This window comes from Schistocerca cancellata, chromosome 7 (assembly GCF_023864275.1).
Source record: "Schistocerca cancellata isolate TAMUIC-IGC-003103 chromosome 7, iqSchCanc2.1, whole genome shotgun sequence".
NCBI lineage: Eukaryota > Metazoa > Arthropoda > Insecta > Orthoptera > Acrididae > Schistocerca > Schistocerca cancellata.
The window spans coordinates 390,173,379-390,198,907 of NC_064632.1; the positions used below are offsets into that span (position 1 = coordinate 390,173,379).

Consider the following 25,529-nt stretch of genomic DNA (forward strand, 5'->3'; position numbering starts at 1 on the left):
ACGTGACCACGGCGGGTGTAGTGTTACATTGACACGTGCTTGAATAAAACGGCAAATGATCTTTCTAAAACCTCCCAGTTTGGCAACACCCTCGGTGTCACTCTCGCACCTTTGTTGAGCACGTTAAAAATGTACCTGTATTGAGATTACGTCTCTTCTATCTCAAAAAATGGCTCTGAGCACTATGGGACTTAACTTCTGAGGTCATCAGTCCCCTAGAACTTAGAACTACTTAAACCTAACTAACCTAAGGACATCACACACACATCCATGCCCGAGGCAGGATTCGAACCTGCGACCGTAGCGGTCGCGCGGTTCCAGACTGAAACGCCTAGAACCGCTCGGCCACACCGGCCGGCCGGCCCTTCGATCTCTATGCACTTTCGGGCAGCCAGCTAGCCCAAATTTTTGCCCTAATACTTACTTCTTTTTCCTTCCTAAAGTAGGAGGTCGAGTAAGTGTGTTGCCTTATTCGAGAAAATTTCTGTTTGGTATAATGAATGGCACCTTGCTCTATCTGCAGAAAATGTAAGTTAATGCACATCAGTACGAAATGTAATTCTGTAAAATGATATATCTGGGCATAACGTTGTAAAGCGTTATGAAACAAAACGAGTTCGTAAGAAAGGTCGTAGGTAAAGCGACTAGTCGAATTCGGTGCACTGGGAGAATTTTATGAGAGTGTAGCTCATCTATAAAAGGGGGCCGAGTACAGAACACTAGTGCGAGATATTGTTGAGTACTGATCGAGTTTTTGGGATCCCCAAAAAGTCGGATTAAAGAAAGACATCGAAGTAAATGAGAGACGTGCTGCTAAATTTGTTACCAGTGTGTTCGATCAACAACGAGTATGACGAATGTTTCGTGAGTTCAAATATGAATCTTTGTAGAACAGACGACGTTTTTTTCACGAAACACTATGGAGAAAATTTAGAGAACCGGCATTTATAGCTGACAGACGAACGATTCTACTGCTGTCAAAGGACATATCGCGTAAGGACAGCGATGAGAAAATAAGAGAAATTAGGTGTTCTACGGAAGCGTATAGATAGTCGTTTTTCCTTCGCTTCATTTGCGAGTGGAACAGGAGACGAAACGATTAGTAATTGTACACGTACCTCCATCATGCTTTGTGTAGTGGCATGCGGAGTATGTATGTAGATGTCTTTCATGTTGTCGTGGTTACCCAAAAATTTCCCTTGCATCTGTCAGCGAATCAGATTTCGTTCCAAGCAGCAGTATCCATATGGAGTCTGTCATGTTGTGCTTTACCAAAAATTTCTCCTGCATCTGTCAGCGAATCAGACTTCGTGCCAAGCAGCAGTAGCCATATGGAGTCTGAAGTAGTATCAGTTCCTCGCGGTTCCGCAGACAGTGCATGGCGAGAGTACAATGGTTAGGTCGGAGGTGATACAAGCCAAGCATGACGTCACTATATTAAAACCAACATCTCGTTCAACATCTCGATCTATTTGCAGACGGCTTATGGGATACTGTACAATTCATTTCTTTATTCCTGTGGTGAAATGTTGTTCAGCAATTGGTTGCAGTGAAATATATTTTAAAAGAAGTAATATTTCGTTCTACAGGTAAAGTTGTTTAAAAGGATTACACACTTTTCGAAAGTAAGTTAGTGAACTTAGAGGCTCGGTTGAGGTGTGATGTCGTTACGAACCAGATACAAACAGTCTTATACTTGAGAGTGTTTACTGTGTCTAAATATTAGTATATGAATGATAAGGGTCATTATATGTGTATACTGACCCTCATATCTAAAACTCAATAAATGATGAAGATTTTGAGAAGATAGCAGGATACTATCCAACTTAAGGGTTTTCTCTGCAATTAACATTTTTTAATAAGTTATGCTTCTTATCTTGATATTTTTTCTGTGTGTGTAATGCATTAAGAAAAAGACACAGAACATCAACCCCCATATTGTGTAAAAACCGGACGCTATGGGTAGAACTGATGTTATTTCTTGTGAAAGCACGATAAAACATTCCACTTATATTATTCAGAAATCTTCAGAAAACTAAATGCTATCTGCCAAACTAATATATTTTGTTTTTTGTTCAGTGGAAGGAGTGAACTATGTGAAAATTTCGGAAAAATTGGGTTAACTGTACCGCTACATGTGTAATACGAAACAAATAGTGCACCTGTTAAAATCGTTGCTGGATTCCAGCTGTAAATGAGAAAAGTTATAAGCCATCGGGTCTGATGCCGTGGGAATAATTTTGGCTCACTTCAGTAACGTAATCTAGGACAGAAAGGGGACTGATGACCTCAGAAGTTAAGTCCCGTGCTCAGAGCCATTAGGACAGAAAGAAGGTCAGCATCGATTTTAATATGAGCTGTATTGTATTGCAGAGCATATTATAAACATTTTACTGTTTTTGACTTTCACTTGGCAGGCATAAAACTGATTTCAAAATTTCTTTACGTATTCTCTACGTTCATTTGTAACGGTGATTATATTATAGTTTTAGATTATAAAATAAAATAAAGAACGGACAATTACAATTTTTACACCAGGTTGCTACTCTCGTTTTAATATTTTATGGGACTTAAAATTTTTAATGCACCGTAATGTACTTCACCATAATTAAAGCAATATTTGTCACAATGCTTATTTTAGTTTTTATGCCTCTTGGGGAAATTATATTTTACTATAATTATTTTGAATTCATGTTATTCTTAGGGTGTACAAAAAAATTAAAAAATCTTAACCCACTTTGGAATATCCCGATAATGTAAACAGAGAACGTTGGACGTCAAATATGGCATAAACCTAGGTCAGCTGTACGGATTTGTAAAGAGCAGCAGCTACTGTTTGATTGATGCTAATTTATATTGTAATATGTGTCGTCATACCTATTCTGAGTCTACAAGACTACCTATAACGGTATATAATTGTGCAAACGGTATTTTGTACAACTGTTTCATGGTTCTTTGTTAGCGTGCATTTTCCGTGTCTAGTTCCTGTGCTATATTTGTATGTATAGTACTGACGACAGGAGCGCTGTTAGCTGACACCTAGGTCTGCAATAAAACAGAGATGACATTACGGCCATTGCTGAGCTTCTTTCTGTCCTGAAATTGTAACTGTCAGCTCCTCTTTACAGATCGAGTAATGAGAGACACTCGACCTTTTCCCTTCGTCAGGTGGCTTTGATGTTGGTTTCGAAACTTGGCCCGGCAGCGACAGGGGCACGCATTGCCTGTGTGTACCAATGGGCTAAGGCCGCAGTTATCAAACCATTTTTCGTTTCTTTGGGACACAGTACAGTATGTTTCAGGCTTTCGCGACACCCCTAAATATGATTTTTTTCTTAGATGCAAATAATAAAACTCATAAAGTACATGCAATACATTTTAAACACTTTTTATTAGGTCGCTATCTTGTCTCTTTGTTCGGTACAAATTTTGCAATCGATCTTAGACTTCTCGGTGAGCTAGAGCCTAGCAACTTTCAACAATACTCAGAACTGGATGATAATGCAATACTAGCAAGCTTTCTTGTCTGGTGTGTGGCGGAGGCTACTTCGTGTACTACTGCTATTTCACCTTTTCCTGTACCACTTGCGAATGTTTCTTGATAACAACGATTGCTAATAAGTTCCCGTGTGGCATCGATTCTCTCTTACTTCTTCCTTAGAGATCTTTGCGTGAGTTAATCGCAGAAGGAAGCGATGTACTGACTGACCCAGGTGACGAGAACATGAAACAAGCCTGAAATTCACCATATGTCCTGTTGTAATTTAATCAAAATGTTTCAGATCGATTGAAAGATTTGACACACATGAAACTGAAAAGTAGAAAGTAATTATTAAAGTAATTTTTTAAAAGTGTAACACGTTTTTAAAATGGACTAAAAGCTGAAAATAATTTCTCCTTGCCCAACACAGAATCCTAACCCCAGACAGATAATCCAGAAAATCTGTGCTTCTGAATTTCTAGTAGCTTCGAAAATAGTTGTAGAATTTAATACGAAAAACGTGGGGCAATTACAATAATAAAACACCCAACATTCCACATAACACCTTCACACTATGTTTTTCCTTCTTTTTTGCTTTTCTAGAAATATCTACCCCCAAGCTACACACAGTACAATACTAACACCTCTTCCTCTTTCTGAGCTCAACATCTCACTCATTATAGAGGGACAATGACTCAGTTTTTCAGGACTGCAAGTGGGAAGTTGCAGTACTGAAAATGGCCCAGAGATCAACAGTGTGTGTGTGTGTGTGTGTGTGTGTGTGTGTGTGTGTGTGTGTTGGTGTGTGTAGTGAGTGAAGTGTTATGACACGATGTGTGTATAGTGTGTGCAGTGACTCATAGTGAGATATGAGCGAACAGTGTGGCATTACATTATTTAATAAGTTTTTTTAAAAAAACGTACTGTATAACAGGAGTAAATCTAATGATTGCCTCTAACTGGAAGTCTGTAACTGTATGTGCATACGAATTAGCTTATTTCAAATTGGTCTTAACTTATAAATACTTTGCCTATTTCCTTGTAAAAAGAGATCTACGGATGAACAAAGCTACTACTACTACTACTACTACTTCTACTACTACTACTAACACGTAAATGATGCATTAATAGTTCATCTCTTTACTGTTATGTACTGCATGCGGCCGACATTTATCGTTTTAAAATCTACAAGTATTTTATAACTTAAAAATACACAAATTTTCAGGACTAAATGTATGGGGTTAGGAATCTGTATGGTGCTAGGACAAATTGTTTTATAGGTTTTAGTTCATTTTGAAAACGTGTTATATTAAAAAGTCCTTATTTAAATTTTTTTAAATTATGGAACGACTATGAGAGACAAGTTTTACAATTTATTGCTCCAACAAACGATTTGTCGATAAATTTTTTATGTTCTTAATATTTTATCTGAGGAACTTTAGAAGACATGAAAAGTCTCGTGATACACCTTACATGTATTCGCTACACATCAATGTGTCGCGGACACGGCAGTTCAGAAACGCTGGTCTAAGGTACAACGTGTGCCCCTTCGTCGAAGTTCAGCGCCTTCTTACGCGCACTTACAGACGTTCGCCTGTTACCTGTTGCTGACCACAGTATCTCTGACCCGATACTGCTGCTTGGCGGCGAATACGAATCATTGTCGGACAAAGGATTATCGGTGCCTTGTAGTGTTCATTCCGCAATGCCTGACTGCTGGTATTGGGGCGCGGTACTCACGATCTGCGCCTTCTCGCTGAGGTCGGTGTCCTCGCCCAGCTTGAGGTCCGCGGCGACGAGCATGTTCTCGTGTACGGTGAGCAGCTCCTGCAGCCGGTCGTCCTGCGTGATGTAGCAGGACAGCCTGCGGAACTCGTCCAGCTGACGCTCCACGCCGTTCACCAGCACCGAGCCCGTCACGCCCGTCAGTCTGCAACACGAAGAGCGGGAGTCGAACCCGGGTCCCCATCTTCCGAGCATGTCACGAGGACAAAGAAAAAAAGATGGCATAAAACTGGCCAGCGTTGAGTGAGACTCACGCACCGAGAGTTCCGTACAAAATCAATTATTTATATATTCTGATAAGCTAAAGCATTTACGCCCACTCCCCATCGCGACATTGGTTGCCGCCTTGTAGCGTTGCGGGCACGTGACGCGATAAAAGAAGTACACTACTGCCCGTTAAAATCGCTACACCAAGAAGAAATGCAGATGATAAACGGGTATTCACCGGACGAATATATTATACCAGAAATGACATGTGATTACATTTTCACGCAGTTTGGGTGCATAGATCCCGAGAAATCAGTACCCAGAACAACCACCTGTGGCCTTATTAACGGCCTTGATACGCCTGGGAATTTAGTCAAACAGAGTTTGGATCGCATGTACAGGTACAGCTGCCCATGAAGCTTCAACACGATACCACAGTTCATCAAGACTATAGACTGGCGTATTGTGACGAGCCAGTTGCTCGGCCACCATTGACCAGACGTTTCCAATTGGTGAGAGATCTGGAGAACGTGCTGGCCAGGGCAGCAGTCGAACATTTTCTGTATCGAGAAAGGCCTGTACAGGACCTGCAACATGCGGTCGTGGATTATCCTGCTGAAATGTAGGGTTTCGCAGGGATCGAATGAAGGGTAGAGCCACGGGTCGTAACACATCTGAAATGTAACGACCACTTTCAAAGTGCCGTCAATGAGAACAAGAGGTGACCGAGACGTGTAAACAATGGCACCCCATACCATCACGCCGGGTGATACGCCAGTGTAGCGGTGACGGATACACGCTTCCAATGTGCGTTCACCGCGATGTCGCCAAACACGGATGCGACCATCATGAAGGTGTAAACAGAACCTGGATTCATCCGAAAAAGTGACGATTTGCCATTCGTGCACCCAGGTTCGTCGTTGAGTACACCATCGCAGGCGCTCCTGTCTGTGATGCAGCGTCAAGGGTAACCGGAGCCATGGTCTCCGAACTGGTAGTCCATGCTGCTGCAAACGTCGTCGAACTGTTCGTGCAGATGGTTGTTGTCTTGCAAACGTCCCCATCTGTTGACTCAGGGATCGAGACATGGCTGCACGATCCGTTACAGCCATGCGGATAAGATGCCTGTCATCTCGACTGCTAGTGATACGAGGCCCTTGGGATCCAACACAGCGTTCCGTATTACCCTCCTGTACCCACCGATTCCATATTCTGCTAATAGTGATTGGATCTCGACCAACGCGAGCAGCAATGTCGCGATACGATAAACCGAAATCGCGATAGGTTACAATCGGACCTTTATCAAAGGCGGAAACGTGATGGTACTCATTTCTGTTTCTTACACGAGGCATCACAACAACGTTTCACCAGGCAACGCCGTTCAACTGCTGTTTGTGTATGAGAAATCAGTTGGGAACTTTCCTCATGTCAGCACGTTGTAGATCTCTCCACCGGCGCTAACCTTGTGTGAATGCTCTGCAAAGCATATCATTTGCAGATCACAGCATCCTCTTCCTGTCGGTTAAATTTCGCGTCTGTAGCACCTCATCTTCGTGGTGTAGCAATTTTAATGGCCTTTAGTGTATGTAAGTGAAGCAGACACGGAGAGGTGATCCCCCTAGTGAAGATGTGAGCTGCTAATGGAAAAATCTAATTATATAACCGACTTTGAGGAGGAGCAGAGCCTGTGAGGGAGTACCTCGGAAACGGGAAACTGGTCGAGTGTTCACATGTGTTTGTGGTGAGCACCTACGAAAAGTGGTAGAATGACTACCACTAGGCGCTAAATGGTTGCAAAGCTCTTCACAAAACGTGGGTTTGGAGGCTTGTCTGCTCTGTAAAGTAGGATAGATGGTGTTCTGTTTAATGTCCGCCGAAAGAACACAATGCTGGCGCACGTGCAAGTGTTTCGGACCACATCGTTGAACATGGATCTCTACAGCAGAGCACGATACTTGTTCATATGTCGACACAACGACATCGTCAGTTACGATTGCAGTGGGCTAGGGACAATCGGGATAAACCTTCGGTCAATGGAAGCGTGCAGGCTTACTAAATTAGATCGATTTGTCATCTCCACAAAAGCCGTTATCGATGTGAACTGTGGCTCGAAACGTGCAGCGTGCCTCGGACGCAGGCTGGAGGGAGCAGTATTGTGTTACGGGAGACTTTCTCCTGCGCTTGCAAAGGACCTGCTGACAGCTGCAAATCACCCGCTTCCCTTCATGCTTGATGTCTTCCCCGTTTGCGATGTCATCTTTCAGCAGCCTTTGAGCGAGAACCGTGCTACAGTGGTTTGAGGAGCATTTAGTAAACTCAAGTTTATGTCTCGACGACCAAATTCGCCTGACGTAAATCCTATTGAATCCATATGGGTCGCTATCGTGCGCCATCGCTGCGTACGCAAACCAGTGGCCCGTTATTTACGCAAATTACATGACCTGTGGGTAGACTTGTAATGTCGCATACCTCCATATACCTACGAACAACCTGTCGGATCCCTGATGCGCAGAATGAATAATGTGTTTCGTTCCAAAGACGGAGAAACGAGCTATTAAGCAGGTGGTGATGTTTTGGCTCATCGGTATATATATTTCATCCATCCCGGAAATGGAGAATCTCTTCAATTTTTGCCTGTTATCGATACCGATATTGGCAAGTTATCGGTTCCGGAAGTTTCGAGTCCGTATCATGGGACGTCAGTTTATATACACTAAGGAGACAATACTCATGTGTTACCTCGTAATATATCGTGTAAGACCTCCTTTTTCCTGGCGTAGTGCAGCAGCTCGACGTAGTATGGGCTCAACAAGATCTTGCAGATATATTGAGCCATGCTGACTTTATAGCCGTCCGTAATTGCGAAAGTGTTTTGTGTGAAATGAAATGAAATGATCATACGCCATTGTTGGCCGGGAGACCCCATGCGGAGTGTTCGGCCGCCGAAATTGCAAGTCCTTTTTAGCTGACGCCACTTCAGCGACTTGCGAGTCAATGATGATGAAATGATGATGAAAGACACACAACACCCAGTCATCTCGAGGCAAAGAAAATCCCTCACCCGCCGGGAATCGAACCCGGGACCTGGTGCGCGGAAAGCGAGAACGCTACCGCAAGACCACGAGCTGCGGACAGTGTTTTGTGTAAAAACTGACGTCTCGATTACGTCTCATAAATGTTCGATGGTATCCTTGTCGGGCGGTCTGGATGGCCAAATCATTCCCTCTAATTGTTCACGATGTTCTTCAAACCAATTGCGAACAGTTTTGGCCCGGTGTCGTGGCACCTTGTCATCCATAAAACTGAAATCGATGAATGGCTGGAAATGGTCTCCATGCAGCCGAACCATTTCCAGTCAATGATCGATTCAGTTAGACCATAGGATCCAGTCCATTCCATGAAACACAGCTCGCATCATTACGCGGCAACTGACTGCGTAGCAGGGAGGAGAGCTCCGCCTACCACCCTAAGGGAGCCATGGGTCTGATGATGGTTTTGTAAAAAGAACCGAAACCGGTTACCTATATCATTAAAACATAAATGATGTGATCAAGACTGAACTTTAGTCAAAACATAACGGATGCAATGCTTGCTCGACTGGACGAGGCGCCTGGAATCAGCACTCGACCAATTGCGTCTGAAGGGAATGTTTTGCAAAGTACTGTGTGGAGAGTATTTAGGGAAATGCATCTGCCCCCACAGAAAATGGTTGCTTTCACTCCTGCTAACTTCGGACCTCGTATCTTGTTCAGCCAATTGTTCTTGCAGTGCAACACAGTCGATGTTCACTTCCCTACGTATGTACCTTTTGCGGATGAAGCTTGTGTTACTAGAGACGGAGTGCTAAATAGATGCAATAGTCATGTTTGGACCGATGAGAACCTCACGCTACAGATGTGAAGAGCCCTCAACACAGATCGTCAGTCAATATGTGGGTAGGCATAGTTAGTGATTACTTGCTAGGCTCTCTTATTCTCCCTCCCCAGCTAAGTGCACCATTGCAACCGGTGTTTGTCAGAGACGTACTACCCAAGTTGCTTGAACGTATCCCACTAGTTATCTGTCAATGAATGTGGTTCCAGCATGATGGAGCTCCACCTCACTTAGGGCTGATGGTTCGTGAAAATACGGATTGCATTCCCTGAAAAGTGCGCTCACCTGATCTCACTCCACTTGATTCCTTATTATGGGACTATGTGAAAGTCTTGTGTAGGCTACGAGACGCCCGTCGAGACTGAAGAGCATCTGGCAAGAATTCTAGCTGTGATACTAGAACGGGCACAGCAGAACTTTGTGCGACAATACCATGCCTGCATTGACGTTGGGAGATGCCATTTTGAACAAATTTGTAAATGTAGCAGTTTGTGAAACTTTCGCATATAAGTGGATTTCATTATTAATGTGCTGTAGACTTACGATTTCCTCTCGGACGTCAAGTTACGTGCTCCGGTACTAGTCCAACTTCATTAACAGAAGATATCATTTGAAGGAGCTCGAGAGTATTCAACTGGAATTCTGTCCATCAGGATCAGGGTTCAGGAGATAGGGCCCTTAGTTTGACTGCTTTGCGAGGCTAAGACGAAACTTGAGTAGGTTCTAGCTTATACCTTTCGATGTGGTCGTTTCTGAAGTAGAGTCTCTTGCGCTCTCCATCACTCCTGGAAGTTTTTAACAACATGGAATCCTTCTATATGTAATGCCGCCTGGTAATGTTGCAGGCAGAGCAGTGTTGAATGGAGAATCTTCCTAGCGATGATACGGGCCACAGATGGGAAAATCCACTGACATAAGTGACTTCAAAAATGGCTGATTGTTATGGCCCGAAACCTGAGTGCGAGCGTCTCGGAAACGACGAAGCCGGTCGGCTGTATTGTATGCTTGACTCGTGGGCATCTTATGGAAAATGGCTGAAGGACAGTGAAACTAAGAGTGGGCGATGACGTGTTGGATTTTAGCAACACAGAATATGGACATACGAGGCCTTCTCGCAGTGTAAAGCAGTATAAGTGGCGATCTGTGACAAATCTGATGATTGAGTGCAATGTTGATGCAGACACAATTGTTTCGGAGCACAGCGTTCGGCAGATATTATTGAATATTGGGCTCTGAACGGAGAACCCCTATGTTGAACCAAAGACATTGTCAATTCCGACTGTGTGGGCATCGATATAGGACAGTGAATCAATGGAAAAGTGTTGCCTGGTCGGATGAATCGTGTTTGTTGTGAAACAAGATTGATGGTCGTGTCCGCATACACTGTCATTCAGGTGAACAGATTCCAGATAGACAGCGATGGCATATTCCAGCAAGATAACTGTTATTGTTTCAAGGCCAGAGTCGTGCTATAGTGTTCTGAGGGAGATGATAATGAAATCCAGTTTTGATGTAATTTGGTGAGCTAGATATCAATCTGGACCACAAAATTAGCCTGATCTGAACCCAATGGATTAGTTATGGGACGCTATCGGGCGCCAGTATCGCTTCCACGAACTACTGGCTAATAACTGATACGAATTGCGTGAATTGTGCGTAAAACGCTGGTGCCAAATGGCTCGAGAAGCCTACCAAGGACTTGAGGAATTCATCCCACACTGAATAGCTCCTTTTTAGCTCTCCAAATGTGGACTAAAACTACTATATTAAACAGTTGGTCATAGTGTTGTGAGTCGTCAGAGTAACTTATGTTTATGACGTCCATAAGCAGCGATATGAATGGCCGCGAGACCTAACTAGATCAGATGCCAGTATTGCGGTGTTGATATAATTAAGACAATCAAAGAAAGTAGCTTTGAGCCAAGTGCACGCAGCTCAAATATAGGTGAATTCTGAAGGGTTTGAAATTAACAGCTTATATTACAAATGGATGAATACTGGACACTACCCGGCTATGTTCAAATGGTTCAAATGGCTCTGAGCACTATGGGACTTAACATCTAAGGTCATCAGTCGCCTCGAACTTAGAACTACTTAAACCTAACTAACTTAAGGACATCACAAACATCCATGCCCGAGGCAGGATTCGAACCTGCGACCGTAGCGGTCGCACGGTTCCAGACTGAAGCGCATAGAACCGCTCGGCCACTTAGGCCGGCGCCTGGCTATGTATGTATTCCAGTCTTCTTATGGTTCATCTCCTCTTCCCCTCTGTAATTTCATTTCTTCTGCCTCCCTCTCTCTGTTCATCTCCTCTTCCTCCTCTTTCTGTCCATCTCCTCTCCCATATTTCTCTGTCCCTCTTCACCTCTTCCCTTTCGATATCCATTTCCCCTTACCCTTCTGCGTGTTCTCCTCCCCCCTCTGCCTATGTCTTCCTCCTCCTGTCTCTGTCCATCTTCTGCTCTTTCCTTACTCTCTCTGTCGCCTCCTCTCCACTCTTTCTGCCCATTTCCCCCTTACACTCCTCTCTCCACGTTATCAAGCTCACTCCAATATGAGGCTGTATCTCTTTCCAGAGCGTAACTAATACTTGTACCAAAATTGGTCGAAATCGTGGCTTTGCCAGCGTACGTACATATCGAATATATTTAACATAGATCTATATATACGTATTTTACACATATTTGTACAGATATGCCATTTTTTATCTCTAGCGAATTTCACCTTGCAGTTTAGATTTTCACGAACGTCGTGTCTCCTGTACTATAATCTGTATTTTGAGATAATTTCGCAGGTACATCCAGTGATATATGTTAATTTCTGCGATATGTGAATCGAGGTAGTAGTAAAGAAGTAAGAAATTAAAACGTCATGCATCATGCGGCAGGTTTTCACGTTTCTCAGTATTTATGACGCCATATCTTCTGAACTATGTGTCACAATGATATAATTGTTCTGGCACATTCAGTGATATAAGTGAATACTGTCTGAAAAATATGTCTCGAACAAAGTTACTAATAAAGAATTAAAAATTAAAACGTCACGCCTGATGCGGCAGTTTTACTGCATGAACAGCGAAAATGTAATAAACGATAAACATTTTTCTATAAGTTACTAAGTCCTCTCATTCTCAAATACTGGATGACTAAAGTACGGGTATTCTGGCGTCATGGGCTACACTGCTTTTTCACCCCCACTCCCACCCCTTTGACGGGTAGGTGGTTCTTGCAGCGATAGCGAATTTTTCCAGACAGTAAGGGATATGTGCATGAAGTTTGGTTGAAGTCGGTGCAGTGGTTTAGGAGATGCTGGAGATACATACACTCACATATGTACATCCGTTTTCATAATATATATGGCTACTGTTGAATGCTGTGGACGACAACGACCTGAATCACGGGTAGGAGTATTGCGAGAGATTTTGCTACGGGAAGTTACGTAGGCTGCTGCGGCTGAACGGTACCTTGTCAGTAAACCGCCTTTATGTGTCGAACTCATTAGAGCCTCTCTTTCCAAGGTGTGAGCCAGCGGAACGAATCCGTCCACGTGGCCGACAGTGTCCTTGGCCCGCTGCTAAAAGTTGCGTTTTTGGTCACTGCGGGTTCGATGGGGACTGAGTGTCGACTGGGGCCGTGAAGACTGCTCGCTGAAACAGCTATCTCTGCGCGATCCACGGAACCCGACTTGTTCTCGACATTTGCGTTTGGAAGAAGCCTCTGTCCACTGTGGTGCCGGGTTGGGTTCCTGTCTGACAGTTTCAAGAACCGGAAGCCGGGGCATCCGGTGAATAGCATCTGTTGGTTCCTGATTCTTAACAAATTCGTCTAACACCTACTTTGAGCAAGCGCTTGGTCGAGCGGTTCTCAACGCTTCGATCTGCAAGAAATTATGGTGAGGTTCCGATTACCGTGTGCATGTTCATACTGCTATTCTAAATCACCATCCTGATTAACCATCGTGAAATGTAAACATCTTCATTCACGAATACTTAAAATGATCTCACTTTTTCTGTGAATATGTGTGACTAACTAATGGTGCTCGAGCTGTTTGAATAAGTTTGGTCGCACCTACAATTAAAATTTGTTGTCTGTTTTGAAATCAGGCCCTTCTTGCCCAACATTCGTCTCTTTAAAAAGTTTTTACAGTGTCTATTTGTGCTGTAAACGCAGATTATTTATTAGTGGTTCGCATGTTACAGTATAGCTTGACGTATCTGTTGTTTACATTGTGGGTGTAGGTGAAGAGGTCTGGGAATGATAAATACCTTTACTGAAAATGCGTCTCTCTAGTGGCGATCGTCATCCACACTTAAGTGAAGAATTGCCTACCGAGCGAGGTGGCGCAGTGGTTAGCACACTGGACTCGCATTCGGGAGGACAACGGTTCAATCCCGCGTCCGGCCATCCCGATTTAGGTTTTACGTGATTTCCCTAAATCGCTTCAGGCAAATGCCGGGATAGTTCCTTTGACAGGGCATGGTCGACTTCCTTCCCCAACCTTCCCTAAACCGATGGGACCACTGACCTCGCTGTTTGGTTTCTTTCCCCCAAATCAACAAGCTAGAAATGAGAAATTGCTTGGCTCTGCAACTCCCACTTGTATCATACTTTGGATTTAATGTTCTCTGGTGATTCTGCTTGCTTGGAACTATCTGCAGTCATGTGACAGTGGATGGCTGATGTTAATGACTTGTTAGCTATTTTCGATATGATTTCGGAACTCCTAATGTGAAATATGCAGGTTCATTTAATATACTTGCGATCTGATTACACATCAGTGCTAAGCATCTATCATTTTTTTAACTTAATGTTGTTCTCAAAATATAATTTTTTGTTTAATTTCATTCACCGGTTTCTGAAAGTTATGTAGTATATAGCAACAGTTGTGTTCTTGGAAATTAATTTCATAATTAAGGGGATAGCTGCTCAGATTGTCTCGCATAATTTTCCGTGTTTTACTAAATTTGAACGTGTTTTTAATAAATATATTAATAAATTTATGGTCCAGTATTCTTCCACTCAATACCAGCACGATACCACATTGTAATGACATAAGAAATGGTGGGACTGTCGGCAGTACTGGTAGCATTGGTTGGGAAAGGAACATAAATGAATGTGTGAGAGAGTAACTGGGATCCGACGACTTCTTTTTGTTTTATGATTGTTTATTTGTTTATTTTGCGCGTAATTAGAACCGCATATCCTTCGGTGATACTCCATTCCGTCATTCATATCCTTACAAGATATAAATTGCGTTATATAAGTAACAAAAATTAGCTGCTTGCGTAACTTCTGCGCTCTTATGCAACCAAAGCAATTATTTTGATGCCAGTACAGTTAACATGTACTAACACAAAAAATCTATGTGACTATTGTTGTTATTTTGCACTCAATGGACGTACGGTAGTTTTCAATCTCTACTGCAGAAAAGTAGCTAGTACGAAATTTGTAACGTTTCGTTTTTTGACGATAATGGCTCTGAGAGGATCAGTACATTGTTTTCCGCAAAAAGCGACCGGTATACATGATAATTCAACACCGTCAATTTCCCGTTTACTGCAAACAGCGGTATGTAGGTGAAGGCGCGGCATAATTCGGTGGAAGCTGAAGGAGGAGATACTATATAGTGGGCGACGTTGTTGAACTAATAAACAATCCTCAAGAAAACGATGTCTAGCTTTCCATTGTTCACATGATGGTGGACACGTTTATCGACTACAGTTCCTGCTGGCCTACGGTCTACAAAAAAAACCTACCAGAACGATGATTCATGCAGTAAAGTCGTTCTAGAGTTCTAAAAAGGGTTCTCACTATTTAAAATAAGATGAAATTTCAGCTGAGAATCGACGTAGTGTGACGTGGAACTTGAATATTGCTGACTTCAAAAATGGTTCAAATGGCTCTGAGCACTATGGGACTCAACATCTTAGGTCATAAGTCCCCTAGAACTTAGAACTACTTAAACCTAACTAACCTAAGGACATCACACACACCCATGCCCGAGGCAGGATTCGAACCTGCGACCGTAGCAGTCCCGCGGTTCCGGACTGCAGCGCCAGAACCGCACGGCCACCGCGGCCGGCGAGCTGACTTCATGATGGACATTTTTACGCTGACGAAAGCTGTACGACCTCTGAAACTCTCTTTAAAGAAACCCTACATATCTGTACTGCCTATAAATAACAATAAAATGGATAACATGAAGAAATATTTGGTCTATACCCCTTAGGAGAAGACGCAGTTTTTATAATTCAATCACATCATGGCCGCCAACAATGGCATCTCGTGATGTAGATGAAGGTAACTGAGTAATGCAACCAAGAAAAACGTTAAATATTATTCATAAATATGTAACAAAGCATATTTATAACAGTTTTGAAGATGCAGTGTACTACAGAAAGGGAACATGTCCAACGCCAACAAAGTGGTGTCCCTCTTTTTCCTCACGTCATACTTGACTTATATTTATATAACAAGCAAGTGCAGCTACCGAGAAACCAGAGGCAAACTTCATCAACGGTTTCATTCATTTATTTGTTTCTACTGTAAAAGTAGGGAATGTGCACGTGTTGCCTTTCTGTAGTAAGTGGTTCGTTTGTTGGGGCGATACTAGGTTATAAAACGAGACACTAAAAGCGGTAGATACGTTTCTTTCATAGCAGATAAATTAACGATGATCGAAATAATGTGGATATAAAAACAGTGTCTTGCTTAAGGCAGAATTCCTGACCAATTTCTCTTAGCAAGCACTGACGTAAGATGAACTGAGACGTTGGAAACATGATTACAACGAAGCTTTTCTGAAAAATATAACTGAAGTGTTAAGAAGATTTTCTGGAAATATTTGGAGCCTGGCCTTAGACAACGCCTTGCAGGTGAGGCATGTCTGCACTTCATGGCCTTTTGGGGGTAACGCTGTCTTCCCTGATGGAAGACGTGTGTGTCTTTGGTGGTACATCATAATGGTCCAGCTCACTTACAAACTTCCATGCCGAGGGACCCCTATAACATCTAACCCGTACGATGGATGCGTTGCACGCACGATTGCTGCTGCACATGGTTAGAGATTCGAGCGGCCGCCACAGAAGAATGATCGGTCCCACCTGGCGCAGCGTATTCCATTCTCGCTATAGGGGACGAAACGTGAGTGCAACATGCGACACCAGAGAAGAGGAGAGCATCAATATAATGGATTTGTCCTCCCCCCCCCCCTACCCCATAAAATGCTCAAAACAACGGTATCCGCGAAGAAGTAATGATCACAGCACTTTCCTTTACCAGTGGAGACACCGTGAATGCTGCCCGTTATCAGCGACGCTGAAATAGTTGCAGAAGGTGATCCGTAGGAAACGAGAGGTATAACTTTCGAAAGATATCCTGTTGTTCCTCGATAACTTCCAACCGCACACGTGCCTCAGCTGCGCATTATTTGGTGATGCGTTTCCAGTCGACTTTTATGAATTTGCTAGTGGTATATCTTTTGGTCACAAATTAAGAGAAGGCAAGGAATCCTGGTACCTTGGAAGCAAAATAACTCATGACAGACTAAGCAAGGAGGACATAAAAAGCGGACGAACACAGGCAAAGAGAGCATTCCTGGGCAAGAGAATTCTACTGGTATCAAACACAGGTCTCAATTTGAAGAAGAAATTACTGAGAATGTATGTTTAGAACACAGCATTGTATGGTGGTCAGCGATGGACAGCGGGAAACGCGTGAACAGAAGAGAATCGTAGCGTTTGAGATGTGGTGTTACAGAAGAATGTTAAAAATTAGGTGGGTTGATAAGGTAAGGAATGAGGAAGCTCTCCGCAGAATCGGTGAAGAGAGAAATATATGGAAAACACTGACAAGGAGAAGGTATAGGATGATACGACATATATTAAGGCGTCAGGAATTTATCTACATGGTGAAACTTTCTGGCAGATTAAAACTGTGTGCCGGACCGAGACTCGAACTCGGGACCTATGCCTTTCGCGGGAGAGTGCTCTACCATCTGAGCTACCCAAGCACGACTCACGACCCGTCCTCACGGCTTCAGTTCTGCCAGTACCTCGTCTCCTACCTTCCAAACTTTACAGAAGTTCTCCTGCGAACCGTGCAGAACTAGCACTCCTGAAAGAAAGGATATTGCAGGAACATGGCTTAGCCACAGCCTGGGGGATGTTTACAGAATTAGATTTTCACTCTGCAACTGAGTGTGCGCTGATATGAAACATTCTGGCAGTTGGGAGAGCACCTGGCCGTTAAAGGCAAAGGTCCCGAATTCGATTCTCGGTCCGGCACACAGTTTTAATCTGCCAGAAAGTTTCATATCAGCGCAAGCTCCGCTGCAGAGTGAAAATCTCTTTCTATCTACATGGTACTAAACGGAAATGTTAAAGGTAAAATCATTAGAGGATATTCCTACAAGAGGTAGTATTGCCCAGAACTAGAAGAAACGTTCTTACAGTTGTATTTCCAGAAGCCAGTACCCTTTCAGATATGGACTGTTGAAGATCCGCTGTTCACAGCCTCCATTTTATTTAGAGATTCACAGCAGGTGGTATAGCAAATTACTACAATACGCTGATGCTAATCCTCGGACAAACATGGCGGTGAGTATATGGGCAGGAATTATCTGTGAGAGACTCTTAGGGCCATAAACTTGACCAGACACATTAACAGGTGCTATGTATCACTGATTTATAAGCAATAAAATGCTATCGGTATTCGAGATCGTTACTCTAACAAAAAGACAACAAATGTGAAACAGAAGAGGAATTCCACCCTACGCAAGACACCGTTTTTGTAGTTTTCTTTTCACCCAAACATGTTTCACTACTTTTTGCGCTATCTTTATTGGGTTTATTCGTTTATTTTCTTTCTGAAATGAAGCTGTTAGTTGTCTATGCTGGTAGCTTTAGATTTACTACAAAATTTACAGCTTGTCATAGTTTTTACTGTCGTGTGTTTTTCCTTTATTTTTGTCTTGGCGAACAAATTGCAAAAATGCACGTGTAACGATAACAGCGAAAGAAATATTCATGTTATCACGACGCAAACAGAGGAAAAAACCACGGAAACATCGAGAATTATGACAAGCTGTGTGTGAGCTGTGTAGTTGATCTAAAGCTACCAGCATAAACACAGCACAAAAACGGTGTCTTGCATCAGACGGAATTTCTTTCCGATTTTTCTTAGAAAGCACTGAAATAAGAAGAGCTGCAACATTCAAGATGATTACAACGAATGTTGTTTATACCCGACGAGGTGCCCCCCCATTTTTTACTGATCGTGCGACCGTATCTCACCCGAACATTTCATGGACGATTGAATTGGTCGAGGACGTCCGGTATCATGGCCTCCCCGTTCACCAGACACGAATCCTTTGGACTTCTGGCTGTGGCGACATTAAAAGACATTGGTGTAGAACCAACCCACCGAAAATGTGCAGGCGTTAGAGGAGCAGTTGACGCCGTCCGGACGGAGCCAGGTGTATTTGAAAGGATGCGTGATTCACTGCGAAGAATATCTGAAAGACATGCCAGTATGTGTGGTAACAACATGCAGCAATGGCTATAGTGTCTGCTTCTACGTTACAGCTGGAAACGAGAGGATATATTGTCCCATATCTCAACGTGCGTTCGTTTCCTGACATATTATTATAGGAACCAACACTACCTCCTGTCAGAATTCGTGTCTCTTTTTTAAAATAACATGTGTTGCTGTAGAAATTACGGCAGGGTGTAACTCTTCATAGATGATTGCAAGTATTCTTCGATAATCTTATTTAATACAAATTTTCATAGAAATAACATTTCCCAGTAAATTCCCAAACGACTGCAATAAAGTTGCTTCTAAAACAGAGTAACTGCATGCTACGTTGACTACACTGAGCAACAAAATTAAAGGATTGGTTTTTTCAAACTCCATTATTGTCTCTGATTGCGCATAAGTTTGAAATTTGACTCAAAGATACCTACAATCTCCTTTTGTAACAGTGCAAAAGCGTGGCTCCTTGCGACATCATACTCGATCCCGACGACGCTTCAAGTAGTAAAGTACCCAAACCTAGAAGAAAAATGGCCCACAGCTCAGAATTCATGTGAGCTGTAACGTGGGTTAATGATGTCGTATTGGCACCATATTTCACCACAATTCTGTCCAGCTCCACCACACATTCGTCACACTGCATTAAGGCAGTCAAATCGCCTCTTACCCACATTTCACCCCTCCTTTTGTCCCTTGTGCAGTGGGGGTCAGAGCTAATAATTTTATCTTGGAAATCTTCAATTTGGTCCGTGTTTGCATAGAAAAACAACAATATCAGAAATCGAGTCAGCCTTGACGCAAAAACCCTTGTTATTCGTTTATTTCTTTATTCTCCCAAACTAGTTTCGGCGACAAATAGCACCCACTGATGATGGTGATATTTTTCGCCGAAACTAGTTTTGGAGAATAAAGAAACAAACGAATAGAGCGGTTCTAGGCGCTACAGTCTGGCACAGCGCGGCCGCTACGGTCGCAGGTTCGAATCCTGCCTCGGGCATGGATGTGTGTGATGTCCTTAGGTTAGTTAGGTTTAAGTAGTTCTACGTTCTAGGGGACTGATGACCTCAGAAGTCCCATAGTGCTCAGAGCCAAATAAACGAATAACAAGGTGTTTTGCATCAAGGCGGTGTTTCTGATATTGTTGTTTTGGGGTCAGAACTGCTACAACCAGTGTTGAGATCACACCGTTTTGTTATGGGTGGCCAACGAAAACATTTCAGACACACCGTCACTCAGAATCGAAATGCGTCAGGGGATGGTATAAAGGGCGACAATGAAACCATCTCTTTGCTTGGGGGGTTGACTCCCACCCATGTCGCGGTCGAAGACGACAGTTCGCGGTGCGATAAGAACCAGGACGAGAATCTTGACATCGATAGGCACTGTTGTTACCCCCTGGGCATTTCATCCCTGATTTAAGGACATCGCGTGACTGCAACCATATTCAACATGAGATGACCCCTTTGGAGTGTACTGAGACCGCAATTTTTCTCTGCTGTACTGACTGAAATCACGAGGTACTGTTAAAAACCATTCGATGAAGTCCGAACGTATATCCGTAGCAGCAAAGGATTTATATGCTATTTCATCCATCCTTTTTCACGACCACCTTTGGCATAACCTCAGGGGGTGCAACGTTCAGATATGCGTGAACAGAACAGTAAACGGTCCTTCTAAGACTTCCCCGGTATGGCAACACCATCGATGCCAGCCACGCATCTTACTTGAACATATTGCATGTGTACCTTCGACGCACACTCTTCCTTGCGACTGCTCTAGCGCCTCAAGGTTGGCAAACACCATTCTTCCTTAAATTATCTAGAAATAAGCCTACGGAGCGATTTGAAGTGGAAAGAACACGTAAGATTAATCGCGATTAAGGCAGACGCCGGACTGATATTCATTGGGAGAATCCTCAGGGAATGTAGACATCAACAAAGAAATTAGCTCGACCAATACTTGAGTGTTACTCGTCATTGTGGAATCTTTAACAGAAAGAACTGATAAGAGCTAATACAGAAGATCCAAAGAAAAGCAGCGCGATTCGTTACAGGTTCATACTGTAAGTCAGAGAGAAGCTCAGCCAACTCCAGTGGCAGCCGCTGCCAGAGAGACGTTCTACATCTTGGGTGGTCTACTGTTTAAGTTCCGAGAGCGTACATTACTTGAAGATTCAACCACTATGCTGCTTCCTCCTACGTATAACTCTTGATGAGACCATCGTGGTAACATCAGAGAGATTTGAGGCCACACGGAGAGTTGTCAGTGATCGTTTTTCCCGCGAATCGCACGCGACTGCAACCGGAAACGGGAGAAAGTGACACTCGTACACAAAGTATCCTCCACCGCTAAGCGTAAGTTGACTTGCGGAGTATAGATGTAGATGAAGGTATAGAAGAATGGAAAATATCTTCGCTAGCTAGAGGCAGACTTTATAGGGAAACACGTATTGACATATCTGTGAAGAGGGATGCTTCAAGAAGGTTACGTACAATAACTGTGTTGAGATTAACAGGGGGACATGTCACTCAACAGTAGGCTTGAGATATACTGAAAAAACTGTGTAATATGAATAGTATTATTTCCAGACCTTACGGTTATCCGCATATGCTCACCAGGAAGAATACAATCTTATACCGAAATCTGTAATCGTAGAATAAAGGCAAGTAATAGGAAATGGTAATAGAAAATGACTGACATATTATTCACGATAAAGGATGACAGCCAAAAACAGTTGCAGGATAAAAATTTATTAAAATTCTTGGCCAAGGTTTCGGTACATATAAATATACCTTCATCAGAAGTAAAAAATCCCGAACAGGAAGACACTTTCATTAGAAAAGCCTTAGCATCGGAAGTGAGAAACACAGAAGCTTAAGTAATAGTGAAATTACCAGAGTAATACAGGCATAAAATCTTTAGTTACTTACTAAAATTGCAGCTGTTGCAGCCATGTTTAAAATCTTTAAAATCTTGACTGACATATCCATTTTTCGATTTAAACAGCACTCATTTTATCAAAAATGTCAAGAAACAAAAAAAGAATAGTATTTTTTCATGTAAAACATTCTTTTTAATCATTTCATCATGTTCGTACACTTTCCTATTACCTATATAATCATTCATAATGCCCTTGAAGATCTATTCAGATACTACAGCACAAACCAGCTTAAATCAAATCCTCCAAAGGCCCAAGTGTGTGCTTTTCATTTGAGAAACAAGGAAACCACTCTCAAGTTGAATATAGTATGGTCAGCGGTCCAACTGGAACACTACGAGACTTCAAAGTACCTAAGCGTGACACTTGAGAGATATCTCACTTTCAAGAAGCACTGCATGAAATGCAAGTCGAAAGTTTCCACCACCTACTAAAACTGGCCGGATCACAGTGGGGTAGTCAACCTGAAACAACGCGAACTTCTGCAATGGCACTATGTTATTCTGCGGCAGAGTATGCCTGTCCTGGTTGGTATAATTCAACTCATGCCAAGCAGGTGGATGTAGCTCTCAACGAAACCTGCAGAATTATAACAGGCTGCTTGAAACCCACTTCAGTGGAATGGCTTTACCACCTCGCAGGAATAGCATCACCACCTGTTCGAAGAGAGCTGCGAACAAGGAAGGAAAGGCAGTGGAACAGGAAATTACCCATCCTCTGTATGGGCATGAACCGCATCCGCAACTACTGAAGTCAAGGAAGGGTTTCCTCAGGGCATCAAAGGAACTTAGAACCATTACTGCAAAAGCTAGGTTGCAGCTAGGGAGGGCTACGACCTACCTTCCCCGTGATTGGAAAAGAGTTGTTGAAGCTTTACCTCCAGGCCATGACGTGGAATGGACAACTTGGAAGTCCCTAAACATACTGAGATCTGGAGTTGGAAGATCAAAAGTGAACTTGGCAAGATGAGGATACACTGATCCAAATGATATTCGGTATGACTGTGGGGAAGAACAGACAGTACGGCACATGCTTCGGTGTCGATTGTGCCCAACCTCCTGTACAGAAGATGATCTTCAACAAGCAACAGAAAATACACTGGAAGTGGCTAAGTTTTGGTCAAAAGTAATTTAATCATAACTGTGTAAAATGTATGTACATGTCCCTGTATGTTTCTGACACAAGAATAATAATAATTCATAATTAAACAGTACATATCGATAAAGACAATACAATGTAAGTCAATATTGTGTTTAGTGCCTTGACTTATAACATGGGAGAGTTATAATCTCAAATCACAAAACCTGCAGCTGTCTAAATTTCCCGTTGTATTTTATTATTGCTACCAGTTTCAGCTTTACAAAACGCCACCTTGAGGCCCCCTGACCTATTTGCAGGAAGGGTCCCACCTCCTGTATAATCGAAGTAGGGCCAGCATTCAGTCACTGATATCCGTAGGCTTCTTTTTAACACAGTGATCCCTTCGATCATCACTTGCAGACTCAGCAGTCAACTTTCTGGGGGCTACATCGGTTAGTAATGTGTCAACATATCACATCTGCAATGGCTTATCTCGAATGCAGAAACCTGTGACCTTGCAATGTTAATCACTTAAATATGTTTCTACACAGAAATTTCGTTACATTACGTTTATTACTTTTTGGTACTGAAATTTCTTTTCCGTCCATGTATTCTGTACAAAGGACATAAACAATGAACACTATATGGCTATTTACCTCCAGTATGCACCTTTTTCCCTTTAGGAACAATGTTTCCTTTCCAGTAGAATATCTCCCAATCCATGACCCTATTTTATCACATTTCTCTTGGACAATTCAGGTCGTGTCGTTTCTTCCTTCCAAATTAATGTAAATCGTCTCCGGACACGTCTGACGGTTCCATCACCGAAGCCAATTTAAAATCTCACAGCTGCTTATTGCGTCCTTATACAGGGTGATGCGAAATTCGCGCACTCGGGCTTCGGAGCGCGACTCCTCACATGCCAGAGATAAAAAATATTTGTCATAAAGTTTCGTCCGGTGAGTACATCCGGCAGAAAAAAGACGTTAAAGAGTGGCAACCTGGCAACACTGTAACAACATTGTAAGAGGTCCATGACTAAAGAATTTGTTGTTAGCGCATTCGAGCAGATGTAATTTGGATGGATGCTACCTGCGATATGTAAGCTATAAGAGAATCTGAGGCCAAAGAGCAGTGTTGACTGCAGTAGGAACTGTGTAGCAGTAGTAGTAAGTTGTTGCTAGCGAGCAGTCTGGTTTAGTGTATCGTGCTGGCTGGGCCGGTCGTGGTGCAGCGATGCCGGAGCCTGAGCATTATTGTATAAGGCAAAAAAGCAGCCTCGCGCATATGTAGTATTGTTATCTCAAGTCTCATGTAAATGTTTTAAAAATCTCCTAATAATAATCTTTGTCATAAAAAGTAACTTTTAACAAACATTCATTTCAATTTAAAGAATTTACTAACTTCTCCAATCCATGATCATCCCGATTATTGCAAAAGAAAAATCAGTTGTTTCCTTTCATAAATGACAAATCTATCGGCCAGCATTGCACAGGGCTGTGCCAGAAAAATTTATTGTGTCTCACAAGGCACGTTCCTTACCGTGCTGCACGAGCATGGCTTCACTCTATCATAATGCTTTCACGTAATACACGCATCCTGCAGATCATATCAGCAGATGCAATTCTGTGAATGGTTCCAACAACAGGACGCCAACGATGACACCGTAATATGGTCGGATGAAGCAGCATTCATTCGTGAGGCTGTCTTCAATATGCACAATGTCCATCATTTGTGTGAGGTTAACCTTCACGTCACCCGCGACCGTGGATATCAAGTTCGCTTTGGTATCAGCGTCTGGGCCGGAATATTGGGCGACAGGTGTTCGGGCCCCTACACGTTGCCTGATAGGTTGACTGCGTGAAGGTATCATGCATTCCTCTCAACCTATCTGCCTGATATGCTGGAAGATGTTCCAATACATGTTCGGCAGAGGATATGATTACAAAATGATGGTGCACTTCCACACTCTGGAATTAATCTAAGACAGTATTTGGACAGAACATTTCCAGGGAAATGGCTCGGACGTGAAGGTCCAGTTGTATGGCCACCTGACGCAAATCCCCTGGATTCTTTCCTGTGGAGACACCTGAGGGAGCACGTCTACTCTACTCTGCCGACGATTGTGGAAAAATTGGTAGCGCGTGTTCATGCTGCTCTTGTTACTGAGGACCCAGCTTTGCTGCGATGAGCCCAGAGCTGTAAGATCCGGTGCGTTCAGCAATGTTTGGACATGCAGGGATGTCGCTTTGGCATCTGTTGTTCTGAGGAAAACGTATTCTGTAATGGAGGTCATGCGGTCATTAATATGGATGTTATTATTGTCACTGGTTGCTAATGTGCGACATCTGAGCGCTCATATTACATGTAGTATAAATGACAAGTAGATGTTGTGTTATTGTACAGTGCTATCATACTTAGAATGCCGAAATTGATATTGTTTTTGTAGTTATTCTGTCCTATGACAGGTCATTTGTTTCAACTGTCTATTTCTTATATGTCTAACCACATATTTGTTATGTTCAGCGTTACAAAATGTTGTAAATTTAGAATGCATGTGACGTACGAAACGGTGTATATTACAGTATGAAATGTCAGAATGAAATTAGTAAATAAATACACGCGCCCC

At 42.8% G+C, this 25,529-nt stretch overlaps 1 protein-coding gene across 1 annotated transcript in view; it reads right to left on the reverse strand.

The window, feature by feature from the left end:
* The window catches only part of LOC126092144 (ATP-binding cassette subfamily G member 4), a 218,310-nt gene that overhangs the window by 83,224 nt on the left and 109,557 nt on the right, over positions 1-25,529 (reverse strand). Inside the window, exon 3 of the mRNA XM_049907611.1 lies at positions 5,222-5,411. Within this exon, the coding sequence (XP_049763568.1) occupies positions 5,222-5,411 (190 nt within the window). The remainder of the gene's footprint in view (positions 1-5,221; positions 5,412-25,529) is intronic.